Genomic DNA, 14722 nt, shown 5'->3' on the forward strand with positions numbered 1-14722 from the left:
ACACAGCTCTGTGCTCTCCTATCCATGCTAAATAAACATGGATAGGGAGGATGAGCCCATCTGTGCCTGTCTCCTTTTTGCCTCGAGCTTCACAAGCTGCCAACACCAAGAATTCCGCTACCGTTTGTAAATCCAGTGTCAGGGAGGGAATGAGCATCTTCTGGGCAAAAATAACACTAAAATAATAGGACACACACTCAAACAGCTTCTACAGCACAACACAGCCCTGCAGGGAACTGGATTTTCCAAAACGAGGTATGAAAATGGACAGAAAGCATTTGTAAGCTCTAACATCAATCTTCTTATCAATATTTAAAACTAACAGACAGCTTTGGTGTGAGAGGAGCATCCTACAAATTTCTAGCAGAGACAAACTTAACAAAAAGTCCTCTTCCTTCCTCAGACTCTTTTACTAAGACTGTGGCAGTATAAATACATTAGAGCTTTGAAAGAAAACTAGCACAGGAACATTGCTCTTCCTACGCCCAGATCCATCCTCGGAGTTTGAAAATGGAGCCATTAATGTATTCAAAACTCAGTAATAATGAAAAATGACCCCAAACCCCAGCACTTGGAAGAGGCTCCACGAGCTGTATATCTCTCACCTCGTGTGAGTGAGTATACGTGAGCATAGAGGTGTTTGTATGCACAAATCCCTCTAAAATAGATATAAACAGCAGCAAAAATAAGGACCAGCTTTTACACTGCAGCCATTCTCTGTTTAATCCCTTTTCCCTCTGTTTTCCCGTTTGCAAATTGTTGCTGGAACATCTTTAAATCAAGCCCTAAAGCCGTGTGGTTGCTCGTTATTTACAGTCGGTTGGGGTTAATAAAACTCATCGCACACAGCCCGGCGCTGGCGAGCAGCCCTAACTCATGCCCAGAGCTGCCTCCCACGGTTTAATAGCTCCGCGAGGTGCCGGGAAAGCTGGAAGGAGCCTGGAACACAGCGGCTTCAACAACAAAAATAAAGAGCGACGTTTCTGACTCTCCACCTCCCCCTGCAGGAAAATTAGCCAAGGATTGTATCTTGGGGTGACTTTATGATGCTCGTCTCCCCAGCTGTCTGTTGTGCTGGTGTCGAATACTGAGTTCTGCAGCTCCAAGGCTGGTTCCAGGAGTGAAGGGGGAGAGAGAAGAGGTGCACAGTTTGTTACCACAGACTGCACTTGCTCCCCCGCATCCTTCACACAGGCTGTGCTCTCTGCAGTGCCCAGCAGGACAGAGCTCTCCTGTGCTCTTGGTTAGTTGCTGGCTAGCTGAGGCAAAGTCCCCTGGACTGTTTCTTTTCCTTTTCCTTGGAATGGTTCGAACCTGCTCTGGACTGAAAAAGCCCAGAGAAGCAGCAGGAGTTCACAGCTGTGTCCCACCAGGCCTGGCCTGTGACATTTCCCAGCTCTGGAGGGACTGAGAACAGCCTGAGTGAGCCAGGCTGCAACCCACGGGAGGGACTCTGCTGAATTTGTCATCTCTTCAGAGGGGCAAGAGGTTTTGCTGTTTAGTATTGTTCATTTTTGTGCTGGGGAGTGCTTTGCCTGTTAAATAAAACCAGTTTTTTCCCACTCCTCTCTGAGGAAATATTTTTCTCTGAACCAGTTGGGGGAGGGACTGCTTGAATCTGTTTCCTAGAGGGACCCCATTCAGAGGTTTCATCCCAAATTTGCCCTAAAGCAGTACAGATAGAAGAAAGACTTCAAAATTGTATTTTAAATCTGATTTATACTCCAGGTCATGGGGGGAAAGGGCATTTTCTCTTGCTGCTCTGCACTGCATAAATCTCACTGAGTTGCTTGCTCAGATTTGTGGGTTTTTTCCTGATTTAAGACATTTACAGTTCTGAGTTACTCCAAAGAAGGATGTTTTCATTTATGAAATAAATACACTGATTTTTCAATTAATTTTCCATATAAATAGAATTAATTTATTCAATTATTTGTCTTCTACTACATGCTGCTCAAGTTCAACCTTAAGGTGAAGTGGTATGATCTGTAAATAAAAACACAGGTGTCATCCCCCTGGACCTCCCAGTGACAGGGAGGTTCCCTGGGGTGGAACCAGTTTGGTCACTGGGAAATCTCTGTTAGCAGTAGGAGGCTGGTGAGATACCACTGTGCAGTCCTGCATCCATCTGGGAGGAATGAGATTTACACCCATTAACACACGTACATGATCCTGATCATTCCTCCATAAAAACTTTAATTCAGGCCTGATAATGCTCAATTCAAGTCTAAAACTTGATTCAAACAAATAACACTGGAGACAAATTTAGTAACAAATGCCGTTTAAAAAATTGAAAAAGGATGGTCTTTCTGAAAAATGAGAACTGCAAGTCTGTCTGCACAAGCCAATTCTGACCATCAGTACCGACTGCTGAGATGTGCTCAGAACAATGGAAAACCAAAAAAATAGGGGGAAAAACCCAAAAAAGAGGCTACTTTACATGTTAGTTCTTAAGTCCCTGAGGATGCAGACACCACACTTGGAGATATTCAAGGATCCAAGCCCTGGCATGACATCTCAATTCTTACCTTCTCTGTTTAAACCATGTCCTGCTTGATGCCTTGTGCTTTTGTAGGCAAGGTGGAGTCTGAGCTCTCTCCAGGTGTCTGCCAGCCAATGCTGTTCCCAGACTTGGGAAGCAGAGCACACTACTGCAAAAGTTGGGCAATAAAAAGCCTTATGAACAGCAGAAATGGTCTGAGATTCTCACTGCAGGCTCCTCACTGTCTCCTCCCACAGCAACACTGGGATGAGAGATATTTCCCTCACAAAGTGGCTGCAGGCATTCCCAAAATAACCAGCTTCTCATTAATTCCAGTATCAGAAGCAAAGTAGTTTGGGGATTTCCAGTCTAATCCTTCCTTTGGCTTTAATTCCTATGCTTAGTCTTTTTCTGTCTACAGCATGAGGTATTTTACATGGAAATTGAAACTAAAATCGTTATAAGGTGTTTGTAAGAAAAGCTTTTCCTTTAGAAAGCAAAATACAATTCCAGCATGGAGAGGACCACAATCCAGCCATGTCAGACTTCGAAACTTCCCACTCCATAAGGAAGAGCACCTAGAACCTGTTCTTGGTTCATCCACTGCCAAAGAATGTTATATTGAAGGAATATCTTAAGAACACAGATATATATGCACAAAAAATATAGAAGCTGGTCTTGCAAATATTTCAACACTCCCTACTACAAGACCCTATAGTTTGAGTTCTTCCAGTCTTGTTGCCTCAGGATGAAGTTTTGCAGGGGGGAAATCCCAGTCTATGCCAGGATGAACATTTGCCTGTGCACCTTCACTCTTCCCTACTGCACAAATGTGTTAATGATATAGTCTTTAATTACACAGTCACAGAAGCACACCCGGCCTCCTTCTAATTAGAAGTATAAAAATGAATCACAGTCAGGCAAGGAATTAAATCGTGGAGAATTACAAATAAACCAGTGACTAAATCCCAGGAGTTGCAGGGTGCATAATGCAGCTGGAAGCGTAGGTAGTGAAGGGGACAGGCCCTGCAAGGAGTGAATGGACATATTTTTTACTCAAAAAGCCCTCAGTAAGCTGCTCCTTGCTCAGCATGTCCTATCTATCATTCCTGTGCCACAGATGCTGTAGGAGAGCCAGGCTAAATGCAACAGATGATTAAGTCACTAAAGATTCAGATGTTCAAATTCCAGCTGCACATTGGGAATTCTGACTCTCGAGTGAGCTGCATCTCCTTCAAGTGTCTGAAAATGAAGATAGGAGTGACTTGCCTTGGGCTGTCTCCAAGGTAAAGGACAGGAACAGGCATCCTTAGGAAGGGATTCATCCCAGCACAGGTGGCTGGGAGAGGTCAGGGAATGGCACAGATGCCCTCTCCACTGACTAAACATGGAGCACGGGTGATCTGCTGAGACTTGTTCTGCATCAGAGACATCTCAGTGCAGAGAGATGAATCCCACCCTTCCTAAATTTGTCACTTACTATTTTTACAGAATTATTTTTAAATTCTCACCAGGAGATGCCATTTTATCCGTACACAGCACGCCAACAAACTGCAGCTGAAGGCTTTAAAATATAAAGAAACTTGCCTGGCACCAAGCACTTTCAAAGAAGCTTCAAAAAAATGAATTCACTTGTTTTAAAAACTGGCACTAAAATGTTCCCTGTTGCACCGCCTGCAAAGGATTCCCTGCTCTCGTCAGCACAGATATTAATGTACACGCACAAGAGGGCAGAGCTGTGCTAGCACATTCCAATTTAAATATTACCAGTTCTTCGCAGTGCAGGGATTACTGGGCTGTTATTTTGGGCAGAAGAGGATGAAGTGAAGGATATTATAGAATTTAATTACCCAGAAATAATACATTTTTTAATCTCACTAGTCAAAACTAGCAGCTGCATCAGATCCTGAGCATCACACACAGCACTCACTGCTCCCCACTTATCAGCAAGATGGAAATACCCAAGTCTCTTACATAAAACAATGATGTAATTACCAACTAATCTACTGATTTAGGAACCAATTTCTTCCCACAAGGTTGGGGGTTCAAATGGACTAAAAGATCTTGGCTTGCACGTGGCCAAATGGAAGCGAATGGGTATGGACAGATAAGGGCTGGATTGGCTCCCTCCGACCACAACATTCCCACTAAGGCCTTTTCTTTCTGACACACTTAGAAGCATTAATTAATTTAACTCAAGGGGGTTGTTTTTATCTGGATTTCTCAGGCAGCTTCACTCTTACAAGTTCAAAGGCAGCTTTGAAGCCAGCTCAAAGAATGGATTTATATTGATTTAAGAAGCCGTATCAGAAATTCAGAAATTATCAGCACTGCAAGTGCACGGAATTGACTCCACAGGGTAGAGAGTTCCTGCTCTTCAGATAAATACTCACAGAATCCCTTAAAACATCTGCAAGAGCAGGAGGGATCCCCACTGGTTCATCTGGACGAGCAGGAGTCACCCGGAGAGCTCATCTAAAGCCACTTACCTATTTCTGCATAATCTGAGAATTATTTATTACCTAAGAGCCACATTTTGAGACTGTTTATTGTCACTGGCACGTCCTAACCAGAGCCACCACCCAACAGGCCAAGCAGTGCATTGCAATATATCCATTTATATGATACTTTTCATTTCATGTCTCCAAATGTTTTGTTAACCAAAAGCCTGCAGCATCCAAAGCCTGTCACTGGATACCAGGCCAAGCTTGTGGTTGATAAATGGAAAGCAACAAAAGTCAGAGCACTTTTGCAAAGGTCGCAGTTAATTCCTTGCTTAAAACCACAGAAAAAAACATACCTACAAAGCATCCAAAAAATACCCCAATGCCCAGGCCTGGGAGAACACTTGATTTCTGCTAACACTTTTACAGGATTTTAATTTTGAAAATTATCTAACTGACCCTTGCTGTGGTAAGTGTACAGGTGGTTGATGACAATTCAGAATTCTCATTCTTGACAGATTAATGGATTTTGAGGACAAGTTCTTCCCAGTGATTCAAGTGAAATCCATTTTGCTCCAGTGAGTTTATTATACTTTGTACATATTTAGGATTCTACCTTGTTATTAAAACACCATCAGTGCATCTCAGAAAGTCTGAGGTCTCATATTCATGTAGAAATCCAAATGCATTTAAAATTGTCCCAGTAACTTCTGAACTGTTATTAGACAGACATGAGCCCAGAACTTACTTTCTAAACATTTTTTCCAAAATAAGGGGAAATAAATTCAAGTTATCTTCCATAAAAATAAACAATACGAGCTGGTAAAAGCACTTCTCCACTCCAGTATTATCAGATCCTATAAAATTATTTGATTTGCCTGCGTGGGGAAGAAAAAAAAAAAAGTGGGAAGATGGGAGACAGCCTATCTCAATTCCAAACCAGTAAAGCATTTAGGAAAACATCTGATTAATTTAGAAGACAGGAGGGACATTAAAACCCCACCACAGCAGCCTGACATTAACTCCTTATCACTTCAAGGAACAGAGCTCCCTTTATTCTACCCTCAGTTGCTTGGGGGTCAACACAGGGAGAGTCACGGATCTAGATGGAGAAACAAAAGCAATTGATTTTTTGGAGCAGCTCTCCCAACAGGGGATAAAGGACAAAATAATGAATGCTACTCCTGTGTCAGCTGCTGAGGGATGATTGTCACCAAGCGTGGCCACAAGGTATTTGGAGGGAGTCGCCTCCACCCATGCTGTTAATTCAGATTGTTGCATGGAGAGATTTCAAACCTCATTCCACCAGCACCAGCTGCTCCAGAATTTTTAGACCTCCTTCATCCTTGTTGAACACCCATCCTCTTCCCTCAGGGCTGGCCTGCCTACAAGCCATACTCTCCCAAATCTCAACTTACAGGCTTTGGCAGCCCAACAGCCACATGATCAATCAGCTACTTCACGAGCAAATTCCACCTCTAAACTCAACATTATTGTTTTAACAGCCATACAATCCAGCTGCTAAACACTGGTTGTAGGTTCCACCTTTTCTTGGCTCATGGGCAGGATCATAGGAGGAAAGCAAGGAAGAGTGAGGGGAAGCTACTCAGTTCAGGTTCAATATATCCAATGTATTCAGACCTGCATCACTGAAAACGTGGCCTTCTGGTTAAGGCTACAAGCCTCACGTTTGTGTTTTGTCATTCCAATGAGTTTTGGCAAATTTGAGACTCCATTCTCAGAAGCACACATTTAATACCTCACTCCTGCCCAGCACAAACACAGACAAGCTGAATAGGCTGAATGCAGCACTGTGATGGTTGATACAGGGCCTCAGTAATGACTTGGTCCCACTCTGCTACACCTGTGTTCAGCCACATCATCCATTATTGCTCTATTTGGGCACAAGTTTTGCCCACACCAAAGTGTTCATATGGTCTCTGCATTTCACAGACCTGTTTCTGCTAATGTTGAGTTCAGGATCTCTCTTGCCAGAGAAAACACTGACACCGAAGCTTTCTCCTGCTCGAAAACACAATGCAAATATAAAAAGGCAATTTGCTGCAACAGAAAGTGGCCATTCAATGTTTAAAATGTCAGTTTAAAGTAAGTTTAGCAGCACTCTTCTGTTAAAACAGCACTGATGTAGCCTGGCTCCTAAAGTTCATCGTAATTCTCCTCAGCTAAACTTAAATGGGATGAGATATTTAATTAAGATGTTCTACAAATATTCTATCAAAAAAAAAAAAACAGCTGTCATGGGAAAAAAGATGCTGCTTTTTCCTGCCAAATTCCACAAAAACATATCCAACATCCCTTCGTTCTCCCTCCTCCTCTTTTTCATGCCCCCAGTCCCCCACCTACACACAGAGGACACTGTTACATCACTCCAAGTACAAATCTTTTTGCTGCCCTCATTTCCCAGAGATTAACCATCAGGCAGCTCAAATCAGCTTTCCCCGCTGCACTGAAGTCAAATATTAAATGGCAGAGCCCAAAGGCTTTGAAGGCATTTCAGTCAGAATGACCCGAGGTGTGCCAGGCACTGGAGATGCCTCAATTTACCTTAAAGGACAGAAAAGAGAATTACAAAAGTCGTAAGCTAGAGGATTTTTTTTTTTTTAATCATCATAGTTTACTTGGAGCCAAGGGTTGTGTCAGTATAAAAGGGAGATCCAGAGCCACAAATAAATGGGACTTGCACAGCGAGGCACAGCAGGGTGGTGGTTATGGAGGATGAGGAGATGAGAGTCATACCCTTCATAGGAAAGGATAGAGATGAAATAGCTCACCAGGGAGTCCATCAGTGCCTCCATGGAAGTCATACTAATTGCCTAAGAGTAACCAATTTAGAGTAATTTTAGAGCCATCCTTGTGCTGAAAGAATTGAGGGTCAAGATAAAAGTAAATCTGGGAGTTATTTTTACTTGCATGCAGGCCTGAAGCAGTAGCAATCTTCTGAGCTCTGGGCAAGCTACCAAAGAGGCCTGGGACCTCAAGGCCCATCTCCAGGAAAGCCATACTCTGCTCAAGGGCTGGATTCTCCTACCAGGAATTGGGACTGTGTGAGGTTGGCCTGGGCTACCCAAAAGCAAAGTGGCTTTTCCAGTTTCCCAGGCCTACATGCACGACAAAGAATCCAGTTAGGCAGAATGTCACTGCAGTGCCCAGCTGCAATCAAACTCTCTTTTACTGCCAGCATCCTCCCAAGGCAGGCTCCATCCCAAGGAATACTCTGACAGGCACATCAGCGCAGAAAACGGTCCAAGGACTCTGTTCACCAGCTGAGGTTCCCTGAATGCAAAGGCAAGAGAAAAGGAGGACTGCTTCTGGCACTGGGAGTAAATACTCCTAATTAGAGTCTGAATTGATAGGGCCCTCTGCACACTCGAGGAAGGAGAATCCATCAAAAAACATCCCAAAAGCTCAGCTCAGGTGGGCACAAAAGCTCTGCAGTGACCGGATCTGTGCTGGAAGGGGAGCAGTGCCACAGAGAAGGAAACACTCACTGCGTGTGTCAGGACAAGTCCTGCCTCAAGAATGAGGGAAAGGGGGAAAGGAGAAGCTGAAGAATTCGCCAGATCCCTCAAAAAAACCAGCAGGATTTAGTCAGACATTTTGAACCAACAACAGAAATTGTACCTGTTCCAGTTCAGACTCAACCAAGACTTCAAAACAACAATTTGCACTGAGTGAATTAACACATTTTCAGTATTAAAAAGAAACAGCAAACACAAGCGAAGGAACAATAATTAAACTCAGTCACAGCCTGCCTGATTTGGTGTCACTTTTACTTCAAAAATTGGAACATGTGACATAAAAAGAAGCCAACAAGACATGGGTTGCTTCCCAAGATTATTTCCAGAGCAAGACATCATTCTGAAGACCCCTAAACAAAACCCATTATTATTTGAGAGGATAAATGAGTATCAAACTCATTAACAGCCCCATAAGTAAGCACACAATAAAATAAACAGTCTCACAGATTATAAGCAAACATGATACAGGCTGTGGCTACAGTAAGTCAGCCAGGAACAGCACAGAGCTCACAGAGACCCTGGAAAAATACTGGTACTCAACAAATTACAGTCTAGACAGTCTCCTCTTTTCCCAGAGGATATTTATTTCCTCCTAGACAGCTGCAAACATTATAAAAGAAACCTTAAAACCAACCTGCCCAAGAATACAATCGTATCTTCAAACAAACCTTTTTTAGGACGGGGTTTTGTTGGTTCTGTAGCTGCTGGCGATGAAGAAACCTGAAAAGACAGAAACCAGGAGTAGTAAATATACCAGGCGAGGTTTCTTGAAGTTTTGCTCCAGAAAATAATCAGAAATGACAACTGGCAAATCCCAAAGGAGGGCATAAAAATAGCAGCATTGCTGCTGGACAAAGCCTGCCCTGCCAAGCAAGGCAGAGATTTCTGTTCTACAGCTCAATTAAATAAACACCCTCATTGTGCAGTGTATCCATGTTCATGGGGTCACTTCTGATCATCAGCATCCTGGGAAGTGATCTTTACCTTGCAAAAAAAAAAAAAACCAAAAAAAACCTGGAGTATTTAAGAAGCTAATCAGAGATCACACAGAAAATAATTCAAAACCATTTATCATAAAATATTTATGAAGTTAATTAGGGCAAAGCTGTTCCTGGGGAACCATCTGAGTTTGCAGGATGTGAGCACAGGGATGGTCCCATTACATGGAGGACAGGGAACCCTCCCCAGCAAACACTGTCCAGAGCTCCCAGTCCATGGAATATACATTAACTTTATATGATTTTCTTACTTGGCATCAACCGTCGAACCTTCACAGAAGAGAAGTGGGTTTACACAGGAAAGTATTTTTATTTTTCACTTTGCTTTTTGTGAAGACACAACACAAGGTTTTATACACCTGTGTCACTCCCCTCTCCCTAATAAATAATTTTAAAAATCAGAGATTCAGGCAATCTTTGTTCCTTGCAAAGTTTTGGGGAAATTTTCTAGCTGCATCTTTTTTTACTGGAGATGGGCCAGGTAAGAGATGTTTGAGACACGAAAAAATAACCTAATAAAGGCTGTTCCTTTTTGTATGTTTTTTTACTGTTTACTTTTCCATTTCTTAACAGTTTTTAATTTTTTATTGACCTTTTTGATTCCTGTTATGAAAAACTGAGTTGCTATTTTCATGGAATTACCCCAACTCTGAGCACTCCATTCTCAGCAGGAATAATCAGCACAAATAATTCATTTTTTTATATATTACATTTTGTAAAAATCTGCACACCCACCATTCCAAGTGCTCTCACTCCACTCTGTTAAGATTTTCCAGGAGTTTCTCTCCTATTTCCTCCTCACCCGAGTAACTTTCTGGTCATCCTTTTGTCCGGATAATTTCTAAGTACACTGAACAACCCAGGCCTGGTCATGACCCCTGCAGGGCTTCACAGCAACCACCCTCCACCACAAAAAACTAAGGAATTATGGAACGGGATGGGTTGGGTTAGAAGGGATCTTGGAGATGATTTCGTTCCAGGCCCTACCATGGGCTGGGAAATCTTCTGCTGGCCCAGGGTGCTCCAAGCCCCGTCCAGCCTGGCCTTGGACACTTCCAGGGATCCAGGGACAGCCACAGCTTCTCTGGGCACCCTGTGCCAGGGCCTCGGCGCCCTCACAGGGAGGAATTTCTCCCCGATATCCCATCTAACCCTGCCCTGTGGCAGTGGAAGCCATTCCCTGTGTCCTGCCCCTCCGTGCCTTGTCCCCAGTCCCTCTCCAGCTCTCCTGGAGCCCCTTCAGGCCCTGCCAGGGGCTCCGAGCTCTCCCTGAGCCTCCTTTTCTCCAGGCTGCACACCCCCGACTTCCTCAGCCGCTCCTTGTGCTGCAGCCCCTTCCCTATGCTCATTACTCTTCCCCTGTTCCAGCACCTAATAATCGATTATTAACGTTGATTACTTCAGCAAAGGCTGAACTTCCCTCACGTTTTCCACACCAAATGTACAGATTAAAAACTCGCTCTTCAAAATAATTTTCCCTTCATCTCCTCTCCCCTCCCCTCCCGTCCCTCTCGACCCCTTCAGCCCGGGCGGCTCTCACCCCTCACCGTGGCGTCCTGCGGCTCCGCCATGGCCACGGCGGGCTGGGGTTGCCATGGCGACCGCCCGCCACTTCCGGCGCGGCCGTGGCGCGCGGGGCACGGCGGGAAGGTGGTGGTGGGAGGACTCCGGATTCTCCCATTCCCTTCTCCTCTCCGGGTCCGCCCCCCCGTTTAACCTGAAGAACACCCAAATAACCACAGAAATAATAAAGTGTCCGGCTTTTGGAAGGTTTTATTGGGAACTCCGCGGTGTAGAGGGGAATGAGGCCGCTAGTGAGGAGGGACGGCCCGGGAAGGGCTGAGCAGCCGCGGCCCCGCTCCCTCCCCGCCCCACATTAGCAGGAGGGAGGTTGGGATGGCGGATTTTGTTTATTTTCCTTTGTATTTCCACAGTGTCTGTGGAGATGGTGCCCCACCAGCCAGGTAATTCACCTGCGAGCGCCTGAAAGCCGGAGGAGAGGAACTGCAGCAGGTTTTCCCACAAGGACGGGGCTTTGGCATTGCCTTTAGGTTTGTTAAGGGCGCTTTCCCTTCGAGTGCAGCGCGCACATCCTTGGCGTATTCCTTTCGGGGAACGCGGAGTGAAAACCCAACGCCTCCGTGCTTGCACCTGCCCAGCCCACCATGCTCCAGCTTCCGAGCGTTTCAAGGCACGGACGGAGAATTCCCAGCAGGAATGGCAAGGACGGATACAGCTCTGCGCCATCCCACCCCTCCAGCAGCACCAGGAAAAGCACACGGAAAGCGGCTGCGCTCCCTCGCACGTTTGATTTCCAGGGCAAATACAGGGAAAAGCAGGCATACAGGGACAAAAGCACAGCCGTGGAACGGCGGTAGGAGCAGTGAGGTAGCCGAAGTGACCCCGCTGCCAGCTGCAAACAGCATCTCCTGGTACAGCCCTGCCTGGGATCCACCTTTTTTATTTGATCCCTTCACAACTTCCATCCCCTGGAAGCCGGCAGAGTGGCAGGAGGCTTAGAGGACACTTGCCTGGTGAAAAATACCACAGAAGGAATTCCTATACAGGAGTAAATTTAATAAAACCACCACCACTTGTTTACTTTAACATAGCTCTTGTTACAGAAATCATAAAAATGGACTCAGTAGCTAAACTCATTAGTTCTTTCCCCTTTTAATTGAAAAATACTCCGCTGATTTCAGCTTCTACTGCACTAGATAAGAGTGTTAAGTAGTTGCCAGGACAGGACGCCCAGTGATTGAGCCCAAAACAAACACAAAGACAATTCCATCAGCTTTCCTTTTCAATGTTACGACTCGTTATAATGAAGTGAAAATCAAAACAGCAAGAAAGGGTCCATTTGACAGATGAAAAGGGAGGGAGAGGAGATCCACAGACAAAATCTCACAGGAAGTCTTTGGAGAAGCGGTGCAAAAGACAAAACACCCCTCCATGTCCTACCTTGGGATGCAAAACAAACCTCTAAACACACACACTCACACACACACAAACACACACACACACACACACACACCTCCTCTGGGACCAGAGCACGTGTCCCGCGTGCACAAGTGGGAACAGAGGGCTGGGTTTGGGCAGGTAAAGATCTGGGGCCGAAAATAAACCAAGAAAAAGGCAAAGCATCCTGAACCAGAGCTCCAGGAGCTGCGAGGGGCCGCGTCCGTCGCCAGCAATGGATACACACCACAGACCTGGGGGAGGCCCTGGACAGAAAGGAACTGCAGGAAGAGGAGAAACCAAACAGTTTTGGAGAAAGCCTTCCAAAAAGAAAAGAAATAAAATATATATAGATAGATATATTCACTACACCAGCACACGCTTCCCCCACCCCAGCCCAGGGAAAAAAAACCAAAACCAAACAAAAGAATCAAACTGAAAGAAAATGCACAGCAAATAGACATAATCTTGAAGATTTTTAAAGAATAAATATTTTTTTGTAATTAAACATTATGCAAACACGTGCCACGCTTGCTCTTTGTCCATGCATATGCGCTATATACAACTTTGAAAAATACTGTGTTGTCCTCTTTTTGTCTTAAAAGTCATATACAAAGGTTGGGGTTTCTTTTTCCTTGCTGTGTACCCCCCTCCTTCCCTCCCCAAAAATCATCTTTACAATGAGCCAATCCACATTCATCTGTGTACTGGGGTGGCAGAGAGGAGGAGGGGGGTGGGAGAGCCACCCCCCTTACTGAAGTCCATCAAAATGGCTGGTTTGGACATGAAAAGCAGTGTCAAGAAACTGGTTTAAGTTCCATCTGTACTACACACAGGAAAAGAAAGAGAAAAGAAAAAGGAGTCGGCTTGGAGGATGAAGCTACGTTACAAGTTAAAAGTTGGAGGGTTTCTTAGTGCGTCTGTCACACTCTTGGCCGCCTAGAATACTGTTGTACAATGGTTTATCTACCTTTTCTTTTTATTACAATATAATTTACTTAATTTTTCTGTTAACAAAACAGAATCCCGGTACTACAGACCAGCGGTGTAAGAGGCGGAGCAGCGCCCTGGGTGGGTTTTATTGGAATTGCATGAGCACTCTAGGATGGGAAAGGGTTCAGAGTTCATTGCTGCAGGGCTGGGCTCAGTCCTCGATGTACTCCCACAGGTCCTTCTCGTAGCCTTCATGCACGTGCTGCAACAAAACCTTCCGCCGGCTCTCGCAGTATCTGCAGGGGACAGGGACAGCATGGAAAAGGCACGTCAGGAATCACAGAGAATCCCTGGCACCGAGTTATCCAAACCTACAGCACGACTCACTTCTGAAAGAGGTGATCCCCCGAGAAGGGAATTTGTATTTACAGCCCGTTAACAGCACTAATTAAGACTTTGGTTGCTTCAGTCACTCAGCTCCAGGTCCCTGGCTGGAAAACCAGTGTGCAAATTCAGAGTTTTTCAGGCAAAATTATCCCCAGAGCCTCCACGGCTGAGAAACCTTCAGGAGTAACTGGGAGGAAGCAGCAGCTGCGGTTTGAAGAAGCCGGAGCACAGGTTGGTGGTGACACATGAACTGGGATGAGCTCTCCTTAAACATGGGCTGGTGCCTGCTCTAAGCCCCATCAGGACAACAAAAAGGCATGTGTTAGCTGGGAAGAACTAGCTGCAAGTGTTCAAGGCCAGTTGGTCTCTTGAAAAAGTATCCCTGCCCATGACAGGAGGTGGGACAAGATTTACTTTTAAATGCCTTCCAATCCAAACCAGTCCACAATGAAAACCTCAGGAGTACTGAGAGTTTTATTTCCCAGTGGAGATGGAAGCAGTCCAAAGGGTCTGGCTGGAGAGCAGGTTTCACCTCACATCCCAACATGCGGCTCTCAGAGGGACACTACACCCTTGGAGTATTCCCACCTATGCTGACTGAAAACTGCTGCACCTAAAACTGATCCCAGAGCCCAGTCCAGTCCTCCCAGGATCGCTGATCCTGAGGAAAAGGGATATCACAGAACACAGCGAAGGATACCACGGTCATCTCGGGCGTGCAAGAAGACAAAAAGCACAGAAACATTGAACAAACTCAGGTTCCAAGAGCAAACTCTAAATAAGCACCTGAGAGGCTCTGGCTGCTGGGAACCCGGCTTGCTTGGCAGTGGTCAGGCATCCCTCAGGAGAAATTTCCCAGCGGGAAGCCATCCCTGACCACAACACACACTAACACCTGGCAGGAATTCCTCACCTGCTGCTCAGGACCTTATCACAATGATTAATTTATCCATCAGAGCAGCTATGGCTCCCCTCACCGCT

The 14722-nt window shown here is 45.2% G+C and overlaps 2 protein-coding genes across 3 annotated transcripts in view; both read right to left on the minus strand.

The window, feature by feature from the left end:
• Nucleotides 1–9827, minus strand: part of BBS4 (Bardet-Biedl syndrome 4) — a 33499-nt gene extending 23672 nt beyond the window's left edge. The window contains exon 1 of the mRNA XM_062501390.1: nt 9134–9827. Coding sequence (XP_062357374.1) covers nt 9134–9293 — 160 coding nt within the window. The 5' untranslated portion in view covers nt 9294–9827. The remainder of the gene's footprint in view (nt 1–9133) is intronic.
• A 3057-nt stretch (nt 9828–12884) lies between these two features.
• Nucleotides 12885–14722, minus strand: part of ARIH1 (ariadne RBR E3 ubiquitin protein ligase 1) — a 49259-nt gene continuing 47421 nt past the window's right edge. For both annotated transcript variants that reach the window (XM_062501676.1, XM_062501675.1), the window contains one exon: nt 12885–13650. In XM_062501676.1, the coding sequence (XP_062357660.1) occupies nt 13566–13650 (85 nt within the window). In that variant the 3' untranslated portion in view covers nt 12885–13565. The remainder of the gene's footprint in view (nt 13651–14722) is intronic.

The sequence above is a fragment of the Cinclus cinclus genome, chromosome 13 (genome assembly GCF_963662255.1).
Source record: "Cinclus cinclus chromosome 13, bCinCin1.1, whole genome shotgun sequence".
Classification (NCBI taxonomy): Eukaryota; Metazoa; Chordata; class Aves; order Passeriformes; family Cinclidae; genus Cinclus; species Cinclus cinclus.